Source organism: Lissotriton helveticus, chromosome 6 (assembly GCF_964261635.1).
Source record: "Lissotriton helveticus chromosome 6, aLisHel1.1, whole genome shotgun sequence".
NCBI lineage: Eukaryota > Metazoa > Chordata > Amphibia > Caudata > Salamandridae > Lissotriton > Lissotriton helveticus.
In genome coordinates this window covers 228,195,664-228,222,728 of record NC_136067.1, presented here as the reverse complement: position 1 = coordinate 228,222,728, position 27,065 = coordinate 228,195,664, and the positions used below count along the sequence as shown (strand labels likewise).

Sequence of the window (27,065 nt, the reverse complement as noted above, 5' to 3'; positions counted from 1 at the left end):
CGCTGTCTGAGAAAACACAGTCAGGAGGGTGGTGCGACACATGCCCTATGACCTGGACAGCCGCTTTGTGTGGCAAGGCCCTTCCAGCGTATAGTGGAATCCATGTCGGTGCGGAGATAGAGGACAGACACCTGTACGAAAATGGTCGATTTATTTAGCGGTGTCTGCGGAGGCCTCCTTCGATCTGGGAACTGGGCAGTTTCTGCAATATGTTAGATTTTGAAGGTGTCCAGACAGGTGTGGCCGTCTTTCCCAGAGGACGCCACCCCCGAGTACTAATGCACTGAAAGTGATGCTCTATATGGCCCAGGGACGGCACTAGGTATCCCAACTTTATCAGGCGCTCCAAGATGACCTTCCGGATGGGACTATTCCAGTGCAGACAAGGTGGGATGATGTGGTTGGGGAGCCTCTAACGGAACAAGAGTGACCGAGGACTCACAAAAGTGTCCGGAGTGAGTTCTAATGCGTGATTTAAACTAATTCAATACAATGTTATGCATCAGGCCTACCTCACCCAACAGACACTAAGCAGAATGTACCCAGACCGTTCGGGTGCATGCCCCCACTGTGATAGGACTGGACATACCCACACCAAACAAAGAAATGCCACCGTCGTCCCAATTCCATGCTTGGAAGCTATACTTGCACATCTGAAGATGCTACTTGGTGGATAATACCCAGAGAGTTTCAAACAGTACTGTTGGGACTGTTACCTACCCCCCAAAAAAGGAATTTAAGCAGATTTGTACTTTTGGGGTTGGTGTTAGCACAAAGACGTATTGTGATAGCATGGTTGTGCCCTGTGCCTCTGCGGATTGAGGCATGGCTGAGAGAAGCTTGAATGGGCAACTGTGGGTCCAAAAAGACGAAAAGTCTGAAAAGACGAAAAACTCTAGCATGATCTCTGAGCATGAGCATCTATGCTGGCGGATATGCGGGAATCACAGGGTGGTTGGTGGAGATAACTTAGGTCACCTGGAACCCCGTACATTGCTATGGGCGCAAGAGACCTTGACACAGAAGGGGGCGGGGGAGCGTGGGGAGGTTAATATAGGTTTTATACTGGCATAGGAATCATTGAACAGAACTATGGGGAAATACTCTCCTCCAAATGGTTAATGTGATTACAACACATTCTATTTGTCTATGGGGGACAGGAGGAGTGGGGGGAGGGATATATGTCCCACTGGCACTTCTTGTTCTAAAAACTGCCTGTCATGATTTGTAAAATCCAATAAAGTTTTATAAAAAAAAATACACATATACATACATATATACATTCCTTATTCAATGCAGTCTTATTGACTGCCACCGCACACCGAAACAAAGGGCGCGGCGTCTCTTCGGACCCAACAAGAACAATCTGAAATATTCCAATACCCCTTCACAACAAAGAATGACGTTGCTTGTGGTTGCTCGCAGATTTATTAATGTCTGGCCACCATCGTACGCGTTTTCGCTGCGACCAGCATTGTACACAGATGTCGAGGCGCCATTACAACCGCTGTTTTATTAGTTTCAATCGTGACGTGAAAATCATAAATAGTGAAAATTGACTGGTAGTTTTTTGTTACAATCTTATCATGGTCTTTCTTTTATTAGTATTTTCACTGAACGTTCATTGCTGCAAGGTTTCAATATTACATTACATGCCCAGAATCAATAATCCATTTCATAGCATTCTTGTGCAAGGCTCAATTCATTTGGGAAGCTAAAAGGAAAATACTACTTACCAGTATGCATCTGTTCTTGGCATGTAGAGCTGCAGATCCACACACTGTGCATTGCTCGCCATCTGATGTTGGGCCAGGATGTTTGCACTCGTTGTATTGAAAAGGTCTTTGGAAGTTACAAGATAGGTGACTCCTCCTTTGGACAATAGTGCGCATGGGCATCGACTCCCTCTTCAGATTGGTTTTTCGCCAGCAGGGAAATGGAGTTTTGTGAGAAACTCCAAAGATGCCCATGTATGCTGTATCTAAATAAGATAAGAAATGCGTTACTTTCCTGTAACTGCAGTTATCCAGTATTAGTGTCTTTCATAGATTCACATGCCTGAATCATTCCCCGTCGTCGAGACGGGAGCCTCCGGTATATAAAAAAAAGTAATGTCCTAGAGACATACATAGAAAAAAATAGGCCTAAGGATCCCACCTTAGTGTCCTATCCACATCCTTTTGTAAAAAGGACCTAAATAGAGTAGGCCCAAGGGTCCCACCTTAGTGGCCTATCTGTGTCCTTTTGTGAAAAGGACCAAAGTCAAGAAGCCAACCAATCAGCTACCACCTCCTTCTAGAACCTTCCTGTCAGGAGCCCAGGTCTCTCAGATTTTCGTACGCACCAAGCTAGGTAGGCGTAAACTTGTTAGAGAGATAGGTGAGTCCTTCCAGGGGAGGCGGGAGGGTGCATGTGAATCTATGAAAGACACTAATACTGGATAACTGCATTTACAGGAAAGTAACGCATTTCTTATCCAGTATTTGGGTGTCTTTCATAGATTCACATGCCTGAATCAGAGTAGCAAGCAATATATTATGCACATTTCTGATGGCACAGCATATACCATTCCTTAGATAATACACATCATGCGAGCATGAACCATCATTAGACATCCACAATAAGTATTAGTAGAGAAATGTGCATACCAGAGAAGGATGGAGGGACGGAGGAAGGCTCACCTTACTGAAATATATATATATATATATATATATATATAGCTGAACACTTCTTGTCCCACTACTGCATCCTTGCTCAGCTCCGTATCCAGGCAGTAGTGCCTAGTGAATGTATGCGGCGACTTCCATGTTGCCGCTCTGTAAATGCCAATGACTGGCGCACCTGCGAAGAGGGCCATAGAAGTGGACATAGCTCTCGTGGAGTGCGCTCTCACTTTGGAATGCAATGGCTGTCCAGCTTGGTCATGACAGAAAGTAATGGCTGCAGAAATCCATCTGGAGATTCTCTGCTTGGTAAGTGGTAGGCCTCTCCTAGGTCTACTGTAAGCTACTAAGAGCTGGTTAGATTTCCTGAATGTTTTCGTTTTGCCAATGTAAAACTGCAAGCATTGTTGAGATCCCTAGCATGCAGCGATCTTTCAGTTGCCATGCTTGGGTTTGGAAAGAAGGAACGCAGAACCACAGGTTTATTTAGGCGGAAGTCCGACGGGACTTTTGGGATAAACCTAGGATTGGTTCTCAGGATTACTTTGTCGTTTTTTAAAACCGTAGAAAAGGATCCTGGATTAAAAAACTGCTGTAGCTCACGGACCCTCCCTGCAGATGTGAGTGCCAGGAGGAGCGCTGTTTTCCACGAGACATACTTCAGGACAGCTCTGTGTACTGGGTCAAACAGATGTTCCATGAGCTAGTCAAGAACCGCATTGAGATGCCAGGCAGGTGGCAACACACTTACTGGCGGGAAAGATCTGTATAATCCTTTTAGAAATTGCTGAATCGACCTGCTTGACCAGAGAGATAGACTCGTTGAAGTTTTTTTATAACAAGATATTGCTGCTAAGTGTAGCTTAATGGAGGAGTGGGCCAGGCCCTACTGTGCCAGATGTAATAGATAAGGTAGATTTGCTCCAGCGAGGCGGAGAAAAGCCGAAAGTTTTGATCTGCACACCAAACACAAAAGCGCTTCTATTTCAGGGAATACGTTTTGGACGTTCCATCTGCCCTTGTTCTGGCAAGAATGTCCTTACAGTCTTGTGGAATATTCAGATTGTGGAACTCTCGGAACTCAGGAGCCCGGTAGCTAACCTGAGAGACTTCAGATCCGGATGTTGTACATTATGAGGAGCGATGGATACTGCCGAAGGTGGATCGGCGGCTCCAGGGATAGACGGTGGCGCTCTGAACTAATGTTGCCTCGGCCAAGTTGGGGCTATTAAAAGTAGAGTATAAGGCTCCATCGAAATATTCCTGAGGACTCTAGGAAGCCTCGGGAATGGCGGAAAGGCGTACGCAAAGACGCTTGTGCCATGCGATGGAAAATGCATTCCCTAGAGACCCTGACTGGGGATGCCAAACTGCGAAGTGTGGGCATTTGGCGTCCATTCGCGTCGCAAATAGATCGATTTGTGGCGTGTCCCATCTGGAGAAGATCTGGTTGATAAGTTGTTGATCTAGCTCCCCCTTGTGTGACAATGTTTTCTGCATGCTCAACGCGTCGGTGAGCACATTGTCCGCGCCTGGGACATATTCCGCCCTTAGGGTTACATTGTGGAGTATGAGCCAATACCAGACGTTTGTGTGACTCGCGAGAGAGTGTCAGCGAGCGTGTCCCTCCCTGTTTGTTGAGGTAGTGCATAGTCGTGGTGTTGTCTGTCCGGACGAGCACCAGGGAATATTTGATTCTTGGCAGGAAAACATGATGGGCGAGGAAGATCGCCCGCAATTCGAACAGATTGATATGTAGTTTCTTCTCCGTAGAAGACCACTATCCGCTTATCTGTAGCTCTTGCAGAAAAGCTCTCCAGCCTTCCAAGGAGGCGCCTGTTGTGGAAATATGAGGAGTAGCCAAAGCAGGAATGACAAGCCTTGAGACAGGTTTTGAGATGACATCCACCATCGAAGGGCTCCGACCATCTGAGGATTCACTTTTATGTGGCCTTCGAATGACCCTGTGCATTGGACCCACTGCTTTGAGAGCGCCTCCTGAAGATTCCTTAATCGTAGTTGACAGTGAGGAATCAGGAGGATACACGCTGACATCATCGCCAGGAGGGATTTGAAGAGGCGGACTGTCAAGGCTTTCTTCGAGGCTACTATAGCAGCAAGTGCAAAAGGCTTGTTCATCCTCTCTCTGGATGGGAAAGCTTTTGCCGACCGTCTGTCCAGGGTTGCACCTAGGAAACTGATGTACTGAGAAGGTTGTAGGACCGATTTTTCCTGATTGAGGGTGAGACCCAAGCAATTGAAAAGCTTTAAACAGGCGTTGGATGACCTGGACGCGTCTTTTAAGGATGAAGCCTTGACCAGCCAGTCATATATATACAGAAAGACTTGGTGATGGCAGTGTCTGAGATATGCCGCCACCGTGGCACGACATTTCATGAATATGTGCGGTGCAGACTTGGGCCCGAAGGGCAAAACGCAAAACTGCAAGTGTCTGCCCGCTACTGCAAATCTCAAGTACCGTTTTGTGATTCCCGTGAATTGGGATATGGAAGTAAGCGTCCTGTATGTCTACGGACGCTCTAAAAACCTGCTTATACAGTAATCGCAAGACCTCCTGGACCGTTACCATGCAAAACGACTGCTTCTTAGGAATTTGTTGAGGGCCCTGAGGTCCAAGATTGGTCTCCACTTCTTGTCTTTTTTCTGGATCAAAAGAAGTGGGAATAAAACCCTTATCCCTTCAGAGAGGGAGGTACTCTCCCTATAGCTCCTATCTGCAGCATAATCGAGCTCTGTCATAGAAGCAGCCGTAGATTTTTGTCATTTCCGCTGTCCTTTAACTTGAAAGGACGACCTCCCCAAAAAAAGAGGATTGCTTGTTTTGCTGTTGTTGGTGCTGTTGGTATTGCGGTCTACTCTGGCTTGAAGAGTAGGAAGACTTGTATTGATAATTCCCTCTGTGGGAAGACCGTCCACTTCCTCTATTTCTACTAAAGGACTGGTTCTTATACTGAAGAGTGCCCAAAGCACTCACAGTGTCTGCTTCGTCAATTTTTTGTGCCCATTAGTAACTGGCTGTCATATGGCATGTGCAAAACCTATGTTTGCACCTCAGGACTGAAAGAGGTTGCCTTTAGCCATCCTTGGAGCCGCAAGACTGCTGCTCCAGCCAACTTGAGGAATCCTGTCATAGCTATATCCATCGCGCAGACTATAGTGTCTGACGCCGATGCTTCACCATCTAGCAGAATCCTTTTTACTTCCTCTTTGGATGAATTTGGCAATTCCGACAGGTACGGGGCTATGTGTGCCCACAATTGTCCATGATAGCGTCCCAAGAGCGCTAGAGCGTTCACGGCCTTTACCGTGATTGCCGACATTGAGGAAAACCTGTTCCCAATGTTGTCCACTCTTTGCCCTATACTTCTTATCCAACTGGTGATACAGAGGGGGTGTTCTGCATGATCCTTACCCCTTCTGACTATAGGTAATTGATAATCTGTATTGACCTTACAGCCTTCTTGAGAGGTTCTTTAAAGTCATACAAGAAACCGGCCAGTTCTTGAGAGGTCATTAAGATCTTAAAATGTTGAGCAGCCCTCTCTACCACAGTATAAAAAATTCCAGAATTGGCGGATTTTTCCTTCGTAGATCGCCGTCATAGACTATGCCGTCGAAGACGAGCAGTCCTAGATTAGGCCGTCATAGACGACGCCATAGACGATCCGGCGTCGACAAGGTGGCCGACGCCGTCGTAGACCGGCCGTCGTAGACGAGGCCGTCGTAGACGAGGCCATCGTAGGCGAGGCCATCGTAGGCGAGGCCATCGTAGGCGAGGCCATCGTAGGCGAGGCCATCGTAGACGAGGCCATCGTAGACGAGGCCATCGCAGACGAGGCCATCGTAGGCGAGGCCATCGTAGACGATGCCATCATAGACGAGGCCATCATAGACGAGGCCATCATAGACGAGGCCATCATAGACGAGGCCATCATAGACGAGGCCATCATAGACGAGGCCATCATAGACGAGGCCATCATAGACAAGCAGTCATAGCGTCGTCGACGCTCTCGTCGTCGTCGACGCTCTCGTCGTCGTCGACGCTCTCGTCGTCGTCGAGGCCATCGTAGACGAGGCCATCGTAGACGAGGCCATCGTAGACGAGGCCATCGTCGACGCCGTAGACAGGCCGTCGTAAACGAGCAATCGTAGATGAGCCGTCGTAGATGAGCCGTTGTAGATGAGGCCATCGTAGACGAGCCATCGTAGACGAAGAGGCTGTATCCCATGATCAGAGGAGGTGATTTTGACGGCTCAGAAGTCGTCTTTTTTTATGTGATTTTTTCTCCAAAAGCAAGTCCTTTACTCTCCTTTACCACAGAGTGAGGAGATTTTGAAGGACTGCATCCAGAAGACCTTTGAGCGGTCTTTTTGAGGGCCTTCTCAGGACGTCCCCTGAGGAATCAGTCTGAGGAGATTCTCTTCTGAGGTCTCCTAGACGTTGAGGGCAACGCCTCATCACAGTAACTGGAGAATAAATAAAAAACAACCTCCTTTCTGGTCTTAACCATATGAAAAGTCGCCCTTCACGACCTCTCAAAGACTTACTTGAGATAGTGCGACATAACTTCAGTGTGAGAAACAGAGCAGAGCAACTTCTTGGAACAAGAAGCACAGGCTCTAACCTTTCCAGACCTTCTTTAAAGAATGTATTTGAAGATAATCCATAGTAGAAAAGCAAAGTTATTTAATGTAGTGAAAATAAACACAGAATCTGAGCAGAGCTCAGAGGAGACTCCCTTAGCACAACGTGCGGTAGAAAATCTGAGAGACCTGGGCTCCTGACAGGAAGGTTCTAGAAGGAGGTGGTAGCTGATTGGTTGGCTTCTTGACTTTGGTCCTTTTCACAAAAGGACACAGATAGGTCACTAAGGTGGGACCCTTGGGCCTACTCTATTTAGGTCCTTTTTACAAAAGGACGTGGATAGGACACTAAGGTGGGATCCTTAGGCCTATTTTTTTCTATGTATGTCTCTAGGACATTACTTTTTTTTATATACCGGAGGCTCCCGTCTCGACGACGGGGAATGATTCAGGCATGTGAATCTATGAAAGACACCCAAATACTGGATAACAGGTAAAGGTAGCCGGGGAGGTGGGTGGGCGTGTGTGGATCTGCAGCTCTACATGCCAAGAACAGATGCATACTGGGAAGTAGCATTTTCCGTTTGAAGCATATGAGCTGCAGATCGCACACTGTGCATAGATTGTTTAGCAGTACCCCTCTTTAGCGGCGACCACCAGTATCTGTTGCAGTTGTTTGAAATAGTGTTTTGAGTACAGCCTGACCCACAGTAAGTAGCTTGCTGTTTTTGCGTGCACTTCTACACAATTGTGCTTTATGAATATGTGGGGTGTAGACCATATAGCTGTGTTGCAGATGTTATCTAAGGGAATGTTCCCTAAAAATGCCATTTAAGCCCTTATCTTTCGGGTAGAGTAGGCTTTAGGTGGAATAGATAATGTACGTTTTGCTTTGTGATAGCAAATTTGTATTCATTTGACAATCCACCTTGCAATTCCAGACATTGAGATGGGGTTGCCTTTATGTGGCAGTGAGAAGGACACAAATAGTTGTTTTGTCTTGCGAAAAGGTCTTGTTCTGTCAATGTAATAAAGGAGTCCTCTTTTTACGTCTACAGTATGAAGAGCTCTTTATGCGACTGTGTGGTTGCGAGAAAAATATTGGCAACTCCACAGACTGAGATGAAAGGGAGAAATAACCTTAGGGAGGAATTTTGGATTTGTTCTCAGAGCCACTTTGTTATGATGGAGTTGTAAAAATGGTTCTTGAATAGTTAGTGCTTGTAGCTCACTGACTCTTCTAAGGGAAGTAATGGCCACTCGGAAAGCAACTTTCCATGTAAGAAATTGTAACTTATTTGTGCAGAGGTTTAAATGAAGGGCCCATTAGTCTTGTGAGAACAATGTTTAAATTCCACACAGGTGAGGGTGGTACCCTGGGAAGAATTATTCTTTTGAGGCCTTCCATAAACGCTTTGATGACAGGTACTCTGAATAGCGACAAATGCTGTCTGTTTTGTAAGTAGGCTGCTATGGCAGCGAGGTGTAACCTAATATATGTGTATGCTAGATTACACCTTTGGAGATGTAGTAGATAACCTATGATGTGTTGAATAGACTCATCTAAAGGATTGATGGTGTTACAGTATATTACAAATCTTTTCCACCTGGCTGCATAGCGTTGGGGCGTCTAGCTTCTCTGATAACGTTCATACAGTCAGGGCGAAGGTTAAGGTAGCCAAACTAAGACCTCAGGAGCCAGATTGCTATGTTAAGCTGTGATGGGTCCAGGTGTCTGATCTATCCATGGTTCTGGGTTAAGAGGTGTGGAGAGGTTTAATTTTTGGTGCGGGACTACAGATAGTTCCAGTAATGTGGTGTACCAAGGTTGTCTGGCCCATGTTGGAGCAACTAGGACGAGAGTCAGTAAGTGTTGCTGCAGTTTGCGACCAACCAGTTGAATGAGTGGGAGAGGCGGAAAAGTGTATGCAAATTTGCCTGACCAACTCATTCATATTGCATTGTCTTTGGACAATGGGTGTGGATATCTGGCACTGAACTTTGGGCATTTAGCGTTTTTGTGTGTGGCAAAGATCCATGTCTGGCTGCCCCCACAACTGGAAAAATGGTTGAAGAACTTGCGGATGAAGTTCCCACTCGTGAATCTGTTGCGTCTGACTACTTAACAGATCTGCATTGTTGTTTTGGACTCCTGGAAAGTGTTGGGCTAGGAGAAAAAGTTTCTGAGAAATAGCCCATCTCCATATGTTTTGTGTAAGTTGAGAGAGCTGTAGGGAGTGTCCCGCCTTGTTTTTGTATGTAGTACATTGCTGTCATATTGTTGGTGCGGACTAGGACAGCTTTGCCTGATATTTGTTTCTGGAATTACTTTAAAGCTAGGAATATGGCTAGTAACTCCAAGTGATTGATGTGGAGTAACTTTTGTTGAGGTGTCCATGTGCCCTGTATGGTGTGATGCAACAGATTAGCTCCCCAGCCGGAGAGCGATGCGTCCGCTGTTAGCACAATTTGTGGAACTGGCTCGATAAACGGTCACCCTTTGGAAAGGTTTTGGGTGTTCCACTACTGCAGAGAGATGTGTGCGGCCGTCCACCAACACCAGATCTGTCAGCTGACCTTGAGCCTGGTTCCACTGACGTGCTAGACATTCCTGTAGCGGACACATCTGGAGTCTTGCGTGAGGTACTATGAATATGCAAGAGGCCATCTGTAATAAAAGAGCCACTCTTGTGATTTTGGCACCCTATTATGACCCTCAACCACCACCATTTTAATTGACTTTAGTGTGTTCCTTAATGTATATACCTGCTTCTCTTCTGTCCTGTAATCCTGATGTCTTTCAGTGGGAGCTGTTACGGAGTGGAACAGTCTTGCCAAGAGCAGAGAGCGTGGGATGTGCATTTGAAGGTATGAGGTTGTGCAGGAATGTGTATTGTATTGTGCATTGGTGAGAATTATGAGTTCTTCCTACTGGCTTTGAAATGGTTGATGTATGACTTTACCTTGCTTTATGGCAGTGCTTAGCTTTGACATGCTTTCAAGTCATCTTGCTTATCAATTCCATCTTGCTTTGAACCTGTGTGAGTATGGCCTAGCTCCATTTTCATGACTGAAGCTATTTTCTCTGCTTACACGTAGCTGCAAAGTGGGGAGGGCATCTCCTGCTCTCCCTCCTGTTTTTCACACTTTTCTGACTAGAGAAAACCAGTTCTTATCAGAGGAATGTACATGGTCCGTCTCTAAGCCATAGCAAAGGCCTGATCAACAGATGCCGTGGCCTTGGAGCAGACTGGTATGGGCTCGCATGAGAACGAGGGGGCGAGGCTTGCTAGAAGCTTCGTTATGTTTGGATTTGTATTAAAAGGGGGAGCCTCCACTGGTCTGGTGGAAGTTTGGGAGTTTGGATTCCAAGCGAGGGCAGACGTGTCTATCTTGGATTGAACCCTGATTGCTGAGCTTTGATCCCCGGCTGTGTGAAGACTTCCCCCGGCCAGAAGTGGGCAGTGTATGCATCAGGTGATGTATTGAGTTTTGTGGTTATTGCTATTGTGATGTGAGTCAGTGGCTGTGATCGTTTGAGGTGTTTTCTTTGTGGCGTGGGAGGTGCACATCCAGAGTGATCCTCTACTGTGTGTGTGTGTATAAATATATATATATATATATATATATATATATATACACACACACACACACACACATATATATATATATATATATATATATATATATATATATGTCCGATCTCTTGCAGGACGTCCAGTGTATCTTATATCAGTTATTGCTGGTTTATTAATCAGTATAATTATTGATTCATGCCATTTAGATTATTCATTTGCTCATTTATTGATTCATGCCTTTAGATTGTAAGTTTGCTACATATATTTGAATCTTAAGCATTTGGTATCTGAGATAGCCTTTGTTTAGAGTATTATGTAATACACCCCAAGCCTTATTCTAAAGGTGATAGTCTTTGCATTTTGTTAAATAAAACCCCTTTTCAAAAGGTGCTGTTTGTTTTGTGTTGAAGTCTTGGTGTGCCAGGGGTGGTAAGACATGCTCAAAAGTGTATATTATTCAAAGGTGCAGTGGTATATTTGCCTCCCAGGTGAAAGTGCAGTGAGTGATTGGGTGTGGCTTATTGGTGAGAAGCCACATTCAAAACACCATCATCCCTATCAACTGCATGAACACTCAAGCTGGAAGAGTGTTGCGGCTGAAATTTGGTTATGAGGCTTTGTATGCTTGCTATCCTGGGTAGACTGGGATATGCAAGTGCTTTTGAGGTGTTTATTGTGGCACAGAGATACTGTTGTATGTGGGACAGTTGTAGATGAGACTTTGCGTGGCTTATGGTAAACCCTAAGTCGTGGAGTAGTTGTATTGTGGCGTACGTGTGATGTACACACTGGTTGTATGAATTGGCTTTTATGAGCCAGTCGTCTAAGTACAGGAAGATGTGCATTTGCTGTCTTAGGTGAGCCGCAACTGATGCCAGATATTTGGTGAAGACTTTGGATGCTGTGGTGACTCCGAATGGGAGTACTTTGAATTGGTAATGCTGACCGTCCACTACAAACCTCAAAAATTTGCTTTGAGATGTGAATGGGAATATGGAAGTAAGCGTCCTTGAGGTCTAGGGTTGCAAGGAAGTCGCCTTGTGTGACAAGGGGAAGGACCTGTTGAAGTGTGACCATGTGAAAATGGTCTGACTGTATGTAAGGTTTAGGGGTCTAAGGTGGGTCTCCGACATCCATCCTTTTTTGGAATGAGAAAGTACAGGGAGTAAACCCCTGTGTTTTGTTGATGCAGGGGAACTGGTTCTATTGCATGTTTTTGTAGGAGGAAAAGTACTTCTTGCTTTAGCAGCAATACATTTTCTGGTGACATTGGGCGCTGTCTTGGTGGTATGTTGGGGGGGGGGGGTAGAGGTGAATTCTAGACAATAACCTGATTGAATGATTTGTCTCACCCACCTGTCGGTAGTGATGTTGTTCCAGACAGGTAGGAATTGTAGCAATCTTCCCCCGACCGGAGTGAAATGGTTCGGGGGAGTGAGGGAAATTATTGGGTAGGGGTGGAGGCGAAGTGAGTATTGTTGGTTTTGCCTCTACCCTTGTTATTATTGGCTCTGGAGCCTCCTCTGTGATAACATCTGGTAAATGAGGTCTGGGTGGGACTTTTATCGAACGTGGAGGGTTTGTCTGAGGAATAGCCTCTGGAGGTGCCTCTGTAAGAGGAGCGATGAAAAGAACGTCTGGGGGCTTGCGATTGCAAGGCTCCCATTGATTTAGCTGTATTGGTGTCTTTTTTCATCTTTTCTAGAGATGAGTCCACGTCAGGGCCAAATAGGTGTTTTTGATCAAACGGCTGGTTAAGCATGGTAGTTTGGACTTCTGGTTTAAAACCTGAAATGCGTAGCCATGCGTGTCTGCGTAGGAGGACACTTGTGCTAATGGCTCGTGAGGAGGTGTCCATCACATCTAGAGCGCAATGAATGGAGGGGTTTGTTATGAGTTTACCCTCTTGTATAAAGTTGTTTGCTTTGGTCTTGTATTTGTCAGGAAGGTGTTGCAATAGGGTCTCTAGCTCGTCCTAGTGTGCCCTATTGTATCTCGCAAGCAAAGCTTGTGTGTCTGCGATTCGCCATATGTTGGCTGCTTGTGATGCTGTATGTTTACCAGAAGCGTCTAGCAGTTTTGACTCCTTGTCGGAAGGCGGAGCATCGCCTGACATTTGTGAGTTGGCCCTCTTCCTGGCATTAGAGACCACTAAGGAATCCAATAGTATTTGTCCCTTGATGTAAACCGGGTCTGCTGGGGCAGGTTTATATTTTTTTTCAATTCTGGGGTTAATAACCCTAGACCTAACAGGATCTTTGAACACCTCTGATGCGTGTTTAATTACCCCTTTTAACATAGGTAGAACAGAAGTGGACCTTTGGGATGTATCAAATGTGTCCATTAAAAAATCCGCCACTACAGGGCCTGTATGTAGATCTACCCAGTGATATTGTGCAGCTCTGAACTAGCTGGTTGAAACCCATGGTGTCCTCTGGAGGGGAAGTTCTAGAAGGATAGATGTCCTCTTGTGGTATATTAGGGACATCTGGTGTATTATAATTGTCCCATGGGTCTGCGGTGAAAGACTGCGTAGGATCCCCTAGTGATTCATCGTCTGCACCCTCCCCCGTCATTAGAGGTGTCATCATCATCCTGTGGTGGAGGAGATCGTGAGGGCAGTGGAGAAGGGGAGTGGTGTGGAGGGGGAGTTAGAGGAGGAGGTGGAGAAGGGATCTGAGAGGAGATGTTATAATGTCTCTTCTTCGGTGGAGATGGAGCCGGTAGAGGCATGTCCATTGGTCTCTTTTTGGAACGGAGATCATTTGACCTGTTTTTGGGTCTTTTGGGTGGGATCCAGTTGGAAAAGCTCTTCTGGTGTAGGCTGTTCTTTAGGGAGCTGATTTTTTCGGTTCCGAAGGATTATGTGGCACTGAATCTGGAGTGGATTGAGGCTGCTTTGGCTTGGAAGCGTGAGGTTTTTTAGTATCTGAAGGAGCCTGTGGAACTGGTTATTTTTTAGGTTCCTAGGGTTTTTCGGTGCCGAAGGTTGAGAGTTCGTACTCTTTGCAAGTGGCTTTTTACTCGGCTCCGATGTCTTTTTCGGGGTCGAGGGATCGGTTCCAGTATGTTTTGGTGCCGAGCTTAGAAGTGGCTTTTTACTGGGTTCCGATTACTTTTTTGGATTCGAGGGGTCGGTTTCGGTATGTTTTGGTGCAGAGTTAGTGGTTGGCACGGAGGAGGATGACTGCTTCTTTTAGGGTGCGGCGGTTTTGGTTTCGGCCCTGATGGCAGGATAACTCGATCCAGAGTGGCCTGAAGGCTGGTTTGTTAATTTTTTTGCCAAACCCGAAGGCGGAGAGTGAGAAGTATTGTCCCGGTGTGCACCTAGGCCTGAAGGTGAAGGTGTTAGCGAAGCCTTTTTTGGGGGTGAGGGAAGGGGGTTGGGGTCGATGTCGGTACTTACGACCCGCTGCCCTGAAGTGATGTCTTTGATGTCGGAGTTATCGGCTTCGGAGGCGCTGACGAGGCCTTCTTCAATCCGCTCCTGCTCTGGTATAGCGACGCCCTCCTGGAAGATGTCGTAGGAAATGGATGTCGACGAGCGAGCCATGCTTCTTCAAGCGCGACGATCCCAAATCGTTTTCGTGGTGCAGAAACAGGCACAAGCTGGACAGTCTCTGGCCTCGTGCTCTGGTGAAAGGCAGATGTTACACACCTCATGAAGATCTGTGAGTGGAAACTTGGATCCACATCGAGGTTACTTTTTAAAGGGAGTCCTTTCCATGAGCCAGATTTAATGGCGTAGGTAGGCCCGAAGGCCTTCGTCGACGACCGGAATCGAAGACTTCGAGCTTGAAGAGATGTGAATCGACTAGGGATCACAATCAAAACAATACCAAAGAAAAGGGTGAAGGATTCTGCGCCGAAGTTGAATCTGTAACGACACCGAACAGGAGCGCAATAAACCCATGAGAGCCCTATGGCGGAAAAAAACCAATCTGAAGATGGAGCCGATGCCCATGCGCACTAAGGAGGAGTAACCTATCTCGTGACTTCCAAAGACTTTTCCAATACGACAAGTGCAAACATCCGGGCCCAACACCAGTTGGCGAGCTATGCACAGTGTGTGATCTGCAGCTCATATGCCTCGTACATCAAGCTTATAAAAATGGTTTGGCAGTGATGTCAGCTTACCACAAACGTACCAGCAATAAGCAGTGTATATGGGTATGTGAAAGCAGGCCTCTGAGGGAGAAGACCTTCATTTGACAGAAGTGATATGAAAATACTCTGACAGGATGCATTTGTTTAGAGCTGGAGGCCCAGCATGGGCCCGAAGAGCCAACCCTTTTGGAAATAAGGAAGTATAGAGTAGATGTCTTTCCTTTGGTTGTGTGGAGGCACTCTCTTTGATAACAACCTTCTCAAGGAGCACTTGTACTTCCTCTAACAGGTGACTATGGTGTCTGCTGAGGACAGGAGTGTGGAACGAATTATTGGTGGTAGACTTTTTAGGCAATAGCCACAGCAAACCACTCTTAAAACCTACTAGTCTGATATGTTTTCCTCCCGGTAAGAGAGGAAATCTTGTATTGTGCACCCTGAGTTTAGTATGATCTGTGGATAGTGGAGGTGGGAGCAAGTCACAGTTTGGAAGAGTAAACTCCTTAACCAAAAACACTTCTACCCTCAGCTCGGTTAGCCTAGTATGAACCTCTGTCATAACCCCAGCCAGAAGTTTTGCTGCGGTCTATGGTATGACTGCAGTAGCTTGGGTAATGTTGGCTTGGCTCCTATCACAGGTTGTGGCTTGCAAAAGCAGCCTTTCAAAGCAGGAGCTTGAAGAGCATCCCCAGACATTGCAATCCACATGTCCTGTTTTCTCAAGCATTTAATCCATCAGGGGGCCTGTAAAGATGCTCCAATTGGAATGGGATATCAAGGAGATGCTGCTGGACTTCGGTTGAAAACAGAGTGCAAAGTAAAGCATGGTGTCTGAGAAGGATGCTGGTGCTGATGCCTTTAGAGGATGTGTCAAAGGTGTCGAACACATAATGAGTGATGGCGTTCGTCTTGGCTTCAATCACGATCTCCTCGCCCCTTTCCCTGTACTTCTTCGAAAGATATTTTACCAGCTCCTACATCTTCTCCCCCTGGGATCTGTTGTAATGGGTAAGGAGTGCAACAGAGTTTACTGTATGCCAACGCATGGCTCTGCTGCCCCTACAGCTACCCTTTTGCCCGCTGCATTGATTTTCATACTTTCCTTACTCTTCAAAGAAAAACAACATGCAAATGTCTATGCATAATATTTTACGGCAGAGTATGCAGCCTGTGTGCATCTATAGTAATTCTACACAGGCATACCCATCCTAACAAAAATTTTAAGGAGTTAGAAAACATTCCATGATGGGGGGAAAAATATGACAAGCCAAATAAAATTGGTAACATTCATCAACATCATTTTAAAAGTAACTTTTTCACCTGTTAAAGATGAACTAGTGTGTGTGTTATGTGCTTCTTCTGGACAGGTACACAGAAGGTTCATCTGATTTTCAGCACTCAAGCCAATTAGGTTTTGAGGTAGTGGTCCTAAAAATAAAAGAAAAACGAACACCAAAAGCATAAGGCTGACAGAAACAAGCTGAATAAGAAAGAAAAAAATTCAATTTAAATACGGCATCATCAGTAAATTAACATTCCACTTTTCCACAATCAACAGTGCATTAAAATGTTTGATCTCAAAATAGAGATCAAGGATGATTGATAAGCATGGGAAAAATGTCAAGTAAAGTTCAATCACACTTTGGGCATAGTACATGCAATTACTATCATTTACGCGATTGCTACTATTTTAGAATGTTGCAATTTTACAACTGTATGGATCTGTAAATACCTTCAACTGCATCTGTAGTACTAGCCATTTTGCTTCCTGGATAAGCATCAGGAATGGTGACTGGTAACTCTTCCTCCAAAGTAAGACCTTCAAAAAAGAGAAGAAATAAAATATTGAATTAAAACAGAGTGTAACTAACCTCAGTTCAGACCTCTGATATTCTACTTCAACTGACAATTTCAGAAAGGTGTTTCCACCAAATGTCAAAAACGGGAACTTCTCCAAGTAAGAACTTTACAATACCAAACCACTTTACACAATTATAGGCACCTATTGCCCAGTCTGCCTATGTCAACTTTGGCTCTACTGATTACTCGCCAACATATTATGACCCGGCAGCATACAGGGACAGCTGCTCCTGCAGGCAGAATGTCAGGCACACTAGCCAGGACAGTAATATTCTGCTAATTGTATACTGCAAATGCAAAAACAACAGTTGATGGACAGAATGCAGAACAACTTCATACATTGACCCCAGTACAAAGATCTGGGCCTAAATCCATTGTTTCTTTGCTCACCATGCCATTCCAGTTTGAACCTAGCCATATGCAAATCTGTCTTGACCCCGTGCCCCATGGGAACAGTCCCGCCCTAACTGCCAAGCCAGGACCTCCCTGGACTGTAAACAAGCGTCCAAGGACCGGTTTCGGGCTTTCAGCCCTCATAAACCAGGATAGCTTGATTCCAGTGGCATGGAGAGCACGGGACTCGCGTCTGAGCATACCCGTCCCACAAGGGGTGACGAATGCAAAAACAACAGTTGACGGACAGAATGAAGAACAATGTCATTCACCTAGGACCGGTTTCGGGCTTTCAGCTCAGACGTGAGTCCCGTGCTCTCCACACCACTGGAGTCAAGCTATCCTGGCTGATGACAGCCGATAGCCAGAAGAACAAGTTACATACCTTCGGTAGCGCTTTTTTCTGGTGGATACAGTATCTGCCTGTGGATTCCTCACCATGTGAATATCCCCCTGCGTCAGCAACATTCGGAAATTATTTTGTAGCTCTACACGCCGACGTGGACGACGTCACAGAACGCACAGCTTCACCCGCGGCTCCACTGACGTCACTGACTCCATAATAGGACTCAGTCGGTGTGATGACATCAGTTTCGCCCTTTTTTCCATGCCTACGAGGAACACGGACGGACCAACAACAGTAGATATACACACAATGTACACAGTACCAAATAAACAAAATAACACACAGTGTGCAGTCAATGCAGGAAAGCTATTATAATAACACATTTCCTTTGACAATAAAATATTTACATTAAAACAATGACACTAAAACAGGTATAGAAGAGAGGACAACGGGGAGGCGGGTGGGCCAGTGAGGAATCCACAAGCAGATACTGTATCCACCAGAAAAACGTTACCGCAGGTAAGTAACTTGTTCTTCTGATGGATACATCTGCCAGTGGATTCCTCACCTTGTAAATAGCGTCCCACAGCAGTGCCACTCCCGGTGGAGGGTGTCCACTCTCCTATACCAGAAATTCCTGGAGGACAGAACGCGCAAAGTGGTCGTCCCTCATCACTTCGGAATCTAAGCAGTAATGCTTTGCGTAAGTGTGGAGGGAAGCCCAAGTCGCAGCTCTACAGATGTCCTCTATATGTACACCCCTAGACAAAGCAGATGTAGCAGACCGTGCTCTAGTAGAATAAGCTCTTAAACCTTCAGGAGGTTCCTTACCCGCCAGAGAGTAGCAAATTTTGGTACACAAGACAATCATCTTGATAGCGTGCGCTTGTGCACCACCTTGCCTCTTCTGGCTCCAACAAAATACACAAAGAGCTGGTCGTCCACTCTGAACTCTCTGGTTCTGTCCAAGTAGAAGCTCACCGCCCTCTTAGGGTCCAAGCGGTGAAGTCTCTCCTCCTCCTTGGAAGGGTGAGGGGGAGGATAATGGACTGCCCTAGATGGAAGGGAGTTACCACCTTAGGCAGAAAAGCAGCCCTGGTCCTGAGAACCATTTGTTCAGCATGAACGGTCAAGAATGGGGGCTTTGAACTAAGAGCTTGAAGCTCACTTACCCTCCTTGCCGAGGTAATTGCAATCAGGAAGACCGTTTTAAAAGATAACAGTCTCAAGGGACACTTGTGCAATGGTTCAAAAAGTGAACCCATCAAGAAAGCGAGCACAAGATTCAAGTCCCATTGAGGCACAATAAAGGGAGTAGGAGGAAATGTATTTGTAAGGCGCTTTAGAAACCTTAAAACAATAGGAGATTTAAATAAGGATGGCTGATCCGGCAGACCGAGAAATGCACCGTAGCTACAGCAAACCCTTGCTGATCAAAAGAAAGTGCAAACTGAAGTATGTCAGACAATCGAGCCTTCAAAGGGTCAATGGACTTCTCCCCACACCAAGAGACACATTTAGACCATCTATAAGAGTAGATAGACTGGTGGAATCACGCCTGGCCGATAAAATGACATCCACCACATCATGTGGGAGAGAAAAACAATTGAGGTTTCCCCGTTCAATCTCCAGGCATGAAGGTGTAAGGTCTGGAGGTGGGGGTGTAGAACCTGCCCCTCCATCAGAGAGGAGATCTGCCCTGAAAGGGAGACGAAGCGGCGGACACGAGGAGAGGTGGAGAAGATCTGTGTACCACACCCTTCTTGGCCAATCCGGAGCGATCAATATGACTTGGGCCCGGTCTTGGCGAATCTTCCTCAGAACCCGAGGAATCAAGGGTATGGGAGGAAACGCGTAAAGGAGTCTTGAGTGCCAACTCAACTGAAACGCGTCCCCCAAAGCACCCTGCATCGGATACTGGAGACTGCAGAATGATGGGCAGTGAGCATTCTCGTGAGTGGCAAACAGATCCACACGAGGAGTTCACCACGTCCGAAAGGCGTGACGAACCACTTCTGGATGAAGCCTCTACTCGTGATCGGCCGAGATCTGCCGACAGACTGTCTGCACGCACGTTCAGAACTCAGGCAAGATTATTTGCCATCAGACATGGGACCAACTGGTGCTCCAGAGGGGTACATGGCTCTAGTGAAGACACCAAACATAGCATTCAAATACTGTGTAGGGTCTTGTCCCGGGACTCGAAATGGAGGGTATGAACGCACAGGCTGCTCTCAGGGAGGCACCGGATTCGTGTCGACTTGTTCCTCAGGTTGGTGAGCCGGAGTCGTCGAACCCTCAGGCACAGGAGAATCTTCTTCCTCTCGAGTTGGAGATCGAGACGGCGCCGGAGAGGGATTCGACACCGGAGCCGGTGAATGCTCAGGCGACTCAATGTGCGTAGCCTCACCTTCCGGATCCAGAAGATCTGAAGAAGGAGATACCTCATCTTTTCGATCTCTTCTACCTGGCGACTTCCGCCTCGAATCCGAATCCTTCCCAGAATGGTGTCGAGATCCGTGCTTCCTCTTCTTATGCTTCTTTTTAGTCGACCTGGAAGCATGCCCCGATGGCGACCTGGAAGGCGACCTCGAACGAGACCTCGACAGCGACTACGAGCTCTTCTTGTCCTTTTTACCCTTCATCTTGGCAACCAGGAGCTTCGCCTCTCTTTCATGAAGGGCCTTGGGTTTCATTTTCTTGCATCATGGTCTGAGGACAGGCACCATATGCAATCTTCATGCGGGTCCGTGATTGACATCATTTTCCCACATACTCCGCACGGCTTGAATCTGGTCTTCTTCTGCATTCTGTCCAACTGTTTTTGCATTTGTCACCCGAGTGGGACGGGTATGCTCAGACGTAAGTCCCGTGCTCTCCACGCCACTGGAATCAAGCCATCCTGGCTGATGACGGCTGACAGCCAGAAACCGGTCCTAGGTTGCTTGATTCCGGTCCAGGGAAGACATGGCTTGCCTGGTAAAACACTTTCACTCCGCATTTTTTACTCCGCATACCTTTACTCCGCAAACCATCATAACGCAGGTACTGTTACTCCGCAAAATATTACAACGCATGCCATTATGTCTTATATGCTTTTACCACGCATGCTTTTACAACGAAATTCGTTGTAAAAGCATGAATGGTAAAAGCATTTGTTTTTGTATATTTAAGTGTACGGTAAGTATATGGTTTTAGTTTGGGGGTGTTAGAGTATGTTTTAGGGGTTCAGGGGTATTTTAAGGGTGGGTTTGGGTTATGGGGTACAGGGGTATTTAAGGGGTAAGGGATAGGTTTGGGTATTGGGGTACAGGGGTATTTTAGGGTTCAGGGGTGGTTTTGGAGTACAGGGGTATTTTTAGGGTTCAGGGGTAGGTTTGGGTTTTGGGGTACAGGAATAATTTTAGGGTTCAGGGGTAGGTTTGGGTATTGGGGTACAGGGGTATTTTAGAGTTCAGGGGTATTTTGGGGTTTTGGGGTACAGGGGTATTTTTAGGTTTCAGGGGTAGGTTTGGGTTTTGGGGTACAGGGTATTTTTAGGGTTCAGGGGTAGGTTTGGGTTTTGGGGTACAGGGTATTTTAGGGTTCAGGGGTATTTTGGGGTTTTGGGGTACAGGGGTATTTTTAGGGTTCAGGGGTATTTTGGGTTTTGGGGTACAGGGGTATTTTTAGGGTTCAGGGGTATTTTGGGGTTTTGTGGTACAGGGGTATTTTTAGGTTTCAGGGGTAGGTTTGGGTTTTGGGGTACAGGGGCATTTTTAGGGTTCAGGGGTATTTTTGGGTTTTGGGGTACAGGGGCATTTTTAGGGTTCAGGGCTAGGTTTGAGTTTTGGGGTACAGGGGTATTTATAGGGTTCAGGGCTAGGTTTTGGTTTTGGGGTACAGGGGTGTTTTTAGGGTTCAGTGGTAAGTTTTGGTTTTGGGGTACAGGGGTATGTTTAGGGTTTAGGGCTAGGTTTGGGTTTTGGGGTACAGGGTATATTTATAGGATTAAGATGGGTTCGTGTTGAAGGGTGTTGGGGTATTTTAAGGAGTAAGGGTGGGTTAGGATTTTGGGGTATTTTAAGGGAGCAGGGTGGTATTCGTTTTAAGGGTGAAGAGAGTATTTGTTAAAAAAAATTATATATATATATATATATATATATATATATATATATATATATATTTTTTTAATTATTTAAAAAAATATAAATGTTAAATATATATATATTTATATACATATGCATTAATTGGTATATATATATATAGATATATATATGTAAACATATATATGTATATATATATATATATGTATATATATATATATATATGTATATGTATATGTGTATATATATATATATATATATGTTTCACAGCAAAAACACGTTCTGCAAATGCACTCCACTCCGATAAAATTGTCAAATCCACGTAAAGTTGCAAGAAAGAATTAATTTATTCCAGCATGTTCAATTACGAGAGATGGATATATGTATATATATATGTATTACCTACTGGCAATAGCCAGTAGGTATATATAGTTATGAATTTTTTTCCTATGGGATTTCTGAAAATTCTATGTCGAATAACTTTGGCGTTTGTGGACGGAATTGGCAGAAATTTTCAGGAAAATGGCACATTTTGTTTCTGAGCAGCCCCAGAAAATTTGGGGGGGGTTTCGTCAAGGGGGGGCCGAGAAAAAAGGGGGGTCCCAAAACGCGTTTTTCCCATTCATTTTTCCATAGGGCGGTTGGACTCACTTTTAGCTCGAACGGCTGAATGGATTTACACGAAACTTGGGAAAATTGTAGATATGGTTTGCCCGACGTGCCTTTGCTATGTCTCAATATATGTGCTCCAGTGGATTTTGAGAAATTAACGTTTTAAAAAATATATATATCTGTGACAGCATCCCGGTCTGCGTAACGGAACTTCGCGAGGAGAAGCGGATTGGCTCTCCGGTGCCTGTCAACATTCCAAACAGTCCGGAGCGGCCGCCATCTTGTCTCTCGGTAAGATCGAGAGACAAGAGGTGGCAATAACGAAAGGGGAAATGAATAAAAGGGGCAGGGTAGACACCCCCTGACCCCCTAGATTTGAAGTGGGTGGCTGAAAAGGCCCATATAAAGCAAAAAAAAAAAAACATTTTTTTATTTTCGCGGGTTAAGCGCCCGGTTCGCGCACCGGATAGCGAACCGGGAAGCGTGACCGGCATAGCTACGGGAGTCCACCATCTTGTGTTTCGATAGAATTTATACACAAGATGGAGGGCAAAGAATGTTGGGAATGGGTAAAAGGGGGCATGGTAGACACCCTCTGACCCCCTGGGTTTACTGAGAGTGGTTGAAAGGGCCCATATAAAGCAAAAAAAAAAAAAAGAATTTTTTTATTTTCGCGGGTTAAGCGCCCGGTTCGCGCACCGGATAGCGAACCGGGAAGCGTGACCGGCATAGCTACGTGAGTCCACCATCTTGTGTTTCGATAGAATTTATACACAAGATGGAGGGGAAAGAATGTTGGGAATGGGTAAAAGGGGGCATGGTAGACACCCTCTGACCCCCTGGGTTTACTGAGGGTGGTTGAAAGGGCCCATATAAATTTGCACGGGTTAAGCGTCCGGTACGCGAACCGGGCAGCGCTCCGGGAAGCGCAACAAAGAGAAAAAAAAGAAAGACAGGGTATAAAAATTTTAGCAATTTTGTTATAAATGGAAGGTAGTTCTGAAAAGAACTGTTTTTTTATTCTTTTTCTTAATTTTTTAAATTAATTTTCTGAACAATTTTTTGATTTTTTAGGATTTTTGAAAACTATTTTGTGTTTTTTTAGTGTTTTTTTAGGGGAAATAACAAAAAAGCAGGGTTTGAACATGTCTCAAGAGGAGCAAAAAATAAATAAAAAGGATTCATTGTTTTCTCTTCCTGTTGTATTCATGATTTTCTCCAGCTCGGTTAATCAAAGTAATACTCTTCTCTCCATAACAAATAGTTCCTCCACAATATATACAAACTATTTTGTAGTTTTCAAAAGGAGTTTGAATATTGTGGATCATTTCTCGGCCTTGTGGTCCGGCGAATGAGCTTTGTCCACTGGAGGTGCTGAGGATGACATTTGGGGGGTTGGCAGCAAGATCCCTTACTTGTGCTTGGGAAAGATTATTAGGATGCCACCGCTCCATGTGGCGAATCATTGTATGATTCCCAAAGCTGTATTTCTTGTTGGGGTTGCCACGAGAAAGTACATTTTTACATATCAAACAAGACACCTGGGGTGCATTGACCTTCTTTTGTCCAGGTGGAAATTAAAAAAATTGACATATGTAGTGGTCTTTAATATGGCTCTGCCTTGGTGTTTCTGGCAGGAACTGTCTTACTTGTTCTTCCTCCTCCTTCTCGTCCTCATTATCTTCCTCTCCACCAAAGTCCAGTGTTGGAGGTGGTCCTTTTGGTGGTGGTGGTGGTGGTTGCTGAGAAGCTGCAGCTATTACAGAAGCCATTGTCAAAAACAGGTCTTGCTCTCTGGAAGTAGAAAGTAAGAATGAGGTAAAAAGGTGGGGGCTTTCATCATTTTGAAAAAAAAAATGTCTGAACCAATGAAAAGTGTTATTTTCAGGTCACATGACCTGTTACGCTTACGTTACGCGCCGCGCCCCGGAGCGCTTCCGGGGCGCTGCATGTCGCGCTCTGTAGCGCTCCGGAGCGCTTCCCAGCGCGTCATAAGACGCATCACGCGGCTACGCGATAGGTCACACTTACGCGACGCGTCACGATGTTGTTTTCGATCGCGTCTGTTGCGCTAACGGAACGTTTCCCGGGGCACGATGCAAAGTTACGCTAACGGGGCGCTCCCCGGGGAGCGCACCGGAAGCGTACCGAAGCAAAAAAAAATAAAAAAATAAAATACTTTCATACATCCCAAAAAAAAATATTAAATACATAGAAAAAATAGTATTCACACAGTTTAGTCACTATCCAATATATTTAGTGACACACTACAAATTAGTCAAGAAAACAGTCAATCACACTGCTACTAAATCCTCCATCCAGACACTTATACATCCACTTATTCTTCAATGTGGATATATATATATATATATATATATTCAATGAAAAAACCATAGGTTTTAGACCATATATAGTTAGGAATTAGCATTTAGAAAACCTCTAAAGTTGATATTTTACTCACACAAAACCACTGAAATATGCATAGAAAATATAGTCTTCATTATAAAGAAGAATATATTTTACAGCTATAGATATTTGCTATTAAAAAACCATTGAAATTCACTGAAAAAACCATAGGTTTGAGACCATATATAGTTAGGAATTTGCATTTACAAAACCTTGAAAATTCACTGAAAAAACCATAGGTTTGAAACCATATATAGTTAGCTGGATAATTTAATCATACAAAACCATTGAAATTCCCATATATAGTTAGTTGCACTAACTATATATTTCGCGCACCCGCAATCCACTGCTGATGATGTCACATATTACATCATTCATGACATGGTCAGTGACATAACTGATAATATCACTGATGACATCTCAAATGACATCACTGATGACATCATCGAGTCATTGTATGTTTCTGTAAAGTTTAAATATGTTTTACAGATTGAAGAATGAGTGAATGTATAACTGTCTGGATGAAGGATTTAGTAGGTGCATGACTGACTGTATGAGTGAGTGATTTAATGTGTCTCACTGAATGCATGGGTTAGTGAATAAACTGTCTCAATTTGTGCATCAGTATGTCTGTTGTTGTGTAAACTGCTGCATGTGTTGAACAGTAGCTATATGGGTTATTGATTGGTTGCCCAAGTAATTGTATGGGAGACTGAGTGTGTGTGTGTGGGTGGCTGGGAGGTGTGTGACTGTGCATAGATGTGTGAGCAGTTGATTCGCTAGATGTATGGGTTCAAGAGTGCATGTAGAAACAGCTGTATTGGCGAATGACTGTGTGCATGAGTGTATTGATGAGTGAATGGATATCTCAATGCTACATGTCAAAGTAAGTACATAAGTAAAACACAGTACATGTGAGAGTTGGCATATATAAATAACTGTGCATGAGAGCCAGTGAATGTGTGAGTGGCTGTATGGATCATTGTGAACTTGTATCAGGGATTGTATAAGAGAGTAAGTATTTGTTAGTATATGTTTGAATAAGTAAGGTGTGTATAACTGTATAGTTGAGGAAATGGAGGTGTGATTGATTCTTTGCATGACTGACTAGGTGTGTGAGTAACTCCATGGATGAGTGACAGTGTGTGAGTGTCTGTATACACTGAGTGTATCTAAGGTTATATTAGAGTCTGAAGAGGTTCATCGTATTATCACATGAATGATGTCACCAGTGATGTGATCAGTGATGTCATTTGAGATGTCATCAGTGATGTCATTTGAGAGGTCATCAGTGATGTCATTTGAGAGGTCATCAGTGATGTCATTTGAGAGGTCATCAGTGATGTCATTTGAGAGGTCATCAGTGATGTCATCAGTGATGTCATTTGAGATGTCATCAGTGATAGCATCAGTGATGTCACTGACCATGTCATGAATGATGTAATATGTGACATCATCAGCAGTGGATTGCGGGTGCGCAAAATATATAGTTAGTGCAACTAACTATATATGGGAATTTCAATGGTTTTGTATGATTAAATTATCCAGCTAACTATATATAGTTTCAAACCTATGGTTTTTTCAGTGAATTTTCAAGGTTTTGTAAATGCAAATTCCTAACTATATATGGTCTCAAACCTATGGTTTTTTCAGTGAATATATATATATGTAGATATATATATATATATATATATATATATATATATATTTATGTACACCCCATGTTCAAAGCTCTGTGAAAACAGGATACCTTTCCCATAGTGTCGGATCATAACCCAACTTTATTGGTGCCGGCATGGGAAACGTATGGCATTGCATTCCACTCTGGAAGCTGAAGCCAGAATCCCTCGAGGATGCAGTGTATAGGGAGAGCATAGGGAACCATGTCAGACAATTCACTGACAGCAAAGGCACTGCCTCCTCTACATAAATAGAATGGGGGGCTAGTAATGTGGTGCCAAGAGGCAGGTGCCTGTATATGGATCCTACAGATAGAGTGCGCATGGGGGGCTATGTCTTGGAGTGTTATCGAGTGAGTAGAGGAACCAGGCAGGGTTGTCTTCTCTTGCCCTTACTAACTGCCTTGGCAATGGAACCACTCGCCACCAACACTAGGATGGGAAGCGCCAACAGGGACATCGATAGTGGAGGGCGGACATCATATGCGGACTCTTTTTTTAATTTAATTTTTTTTTTTTATTTAGTCTTCATTTATCCAAATTATGCTTTAGTTTCCAAGAAAAAAAGTGTATAAACCGAAAAATTGGGCAGATATTGTTTGTCCCCGGTCACCCAACAGGGGAGCGAGAGATAGGATTTATCTCCAGGTCAACACTTAGGGCCATATGCATGACACATTTTCCCATAGACACAGAATGGGCAAAACCCTTTGATGCATCTGCCCCTTTGC

At 44.8% G+C, this 27,065-nt stretch overlaps 1 protein-coding gene across 13 annotated transcripts in view; it reads right to left on the bottom strand.

The window, feature by feature from the left end:
* TDRD6 (tudor domain containing 6) overlaps nt 1-27,065 on the bottom strand; it is a 2,679,339-nt gene that overhangs the window by 778,854 nt on the left and 1,873,420 nt on the right. For all 13 annotated transcript variants that reach the window (XM_078647663.1, XM_078647665.1, XM_078647668.1 and 10 more), the window contains 2 exons: nt 16,686-16,772; nt 16,274-16,381 (listed from right to left, as the gene is read on the bottom strand). In XM_078647663.1, the coding sequence (XP_078503789.1) occupies nt 16,274-16,381; nt 16,686-16,772 (195 nt within the window). The remainder of the gene's footprint in view (nt 1-16,273; nt 16,382-16,685; nt 16,773-27,065) is intronic.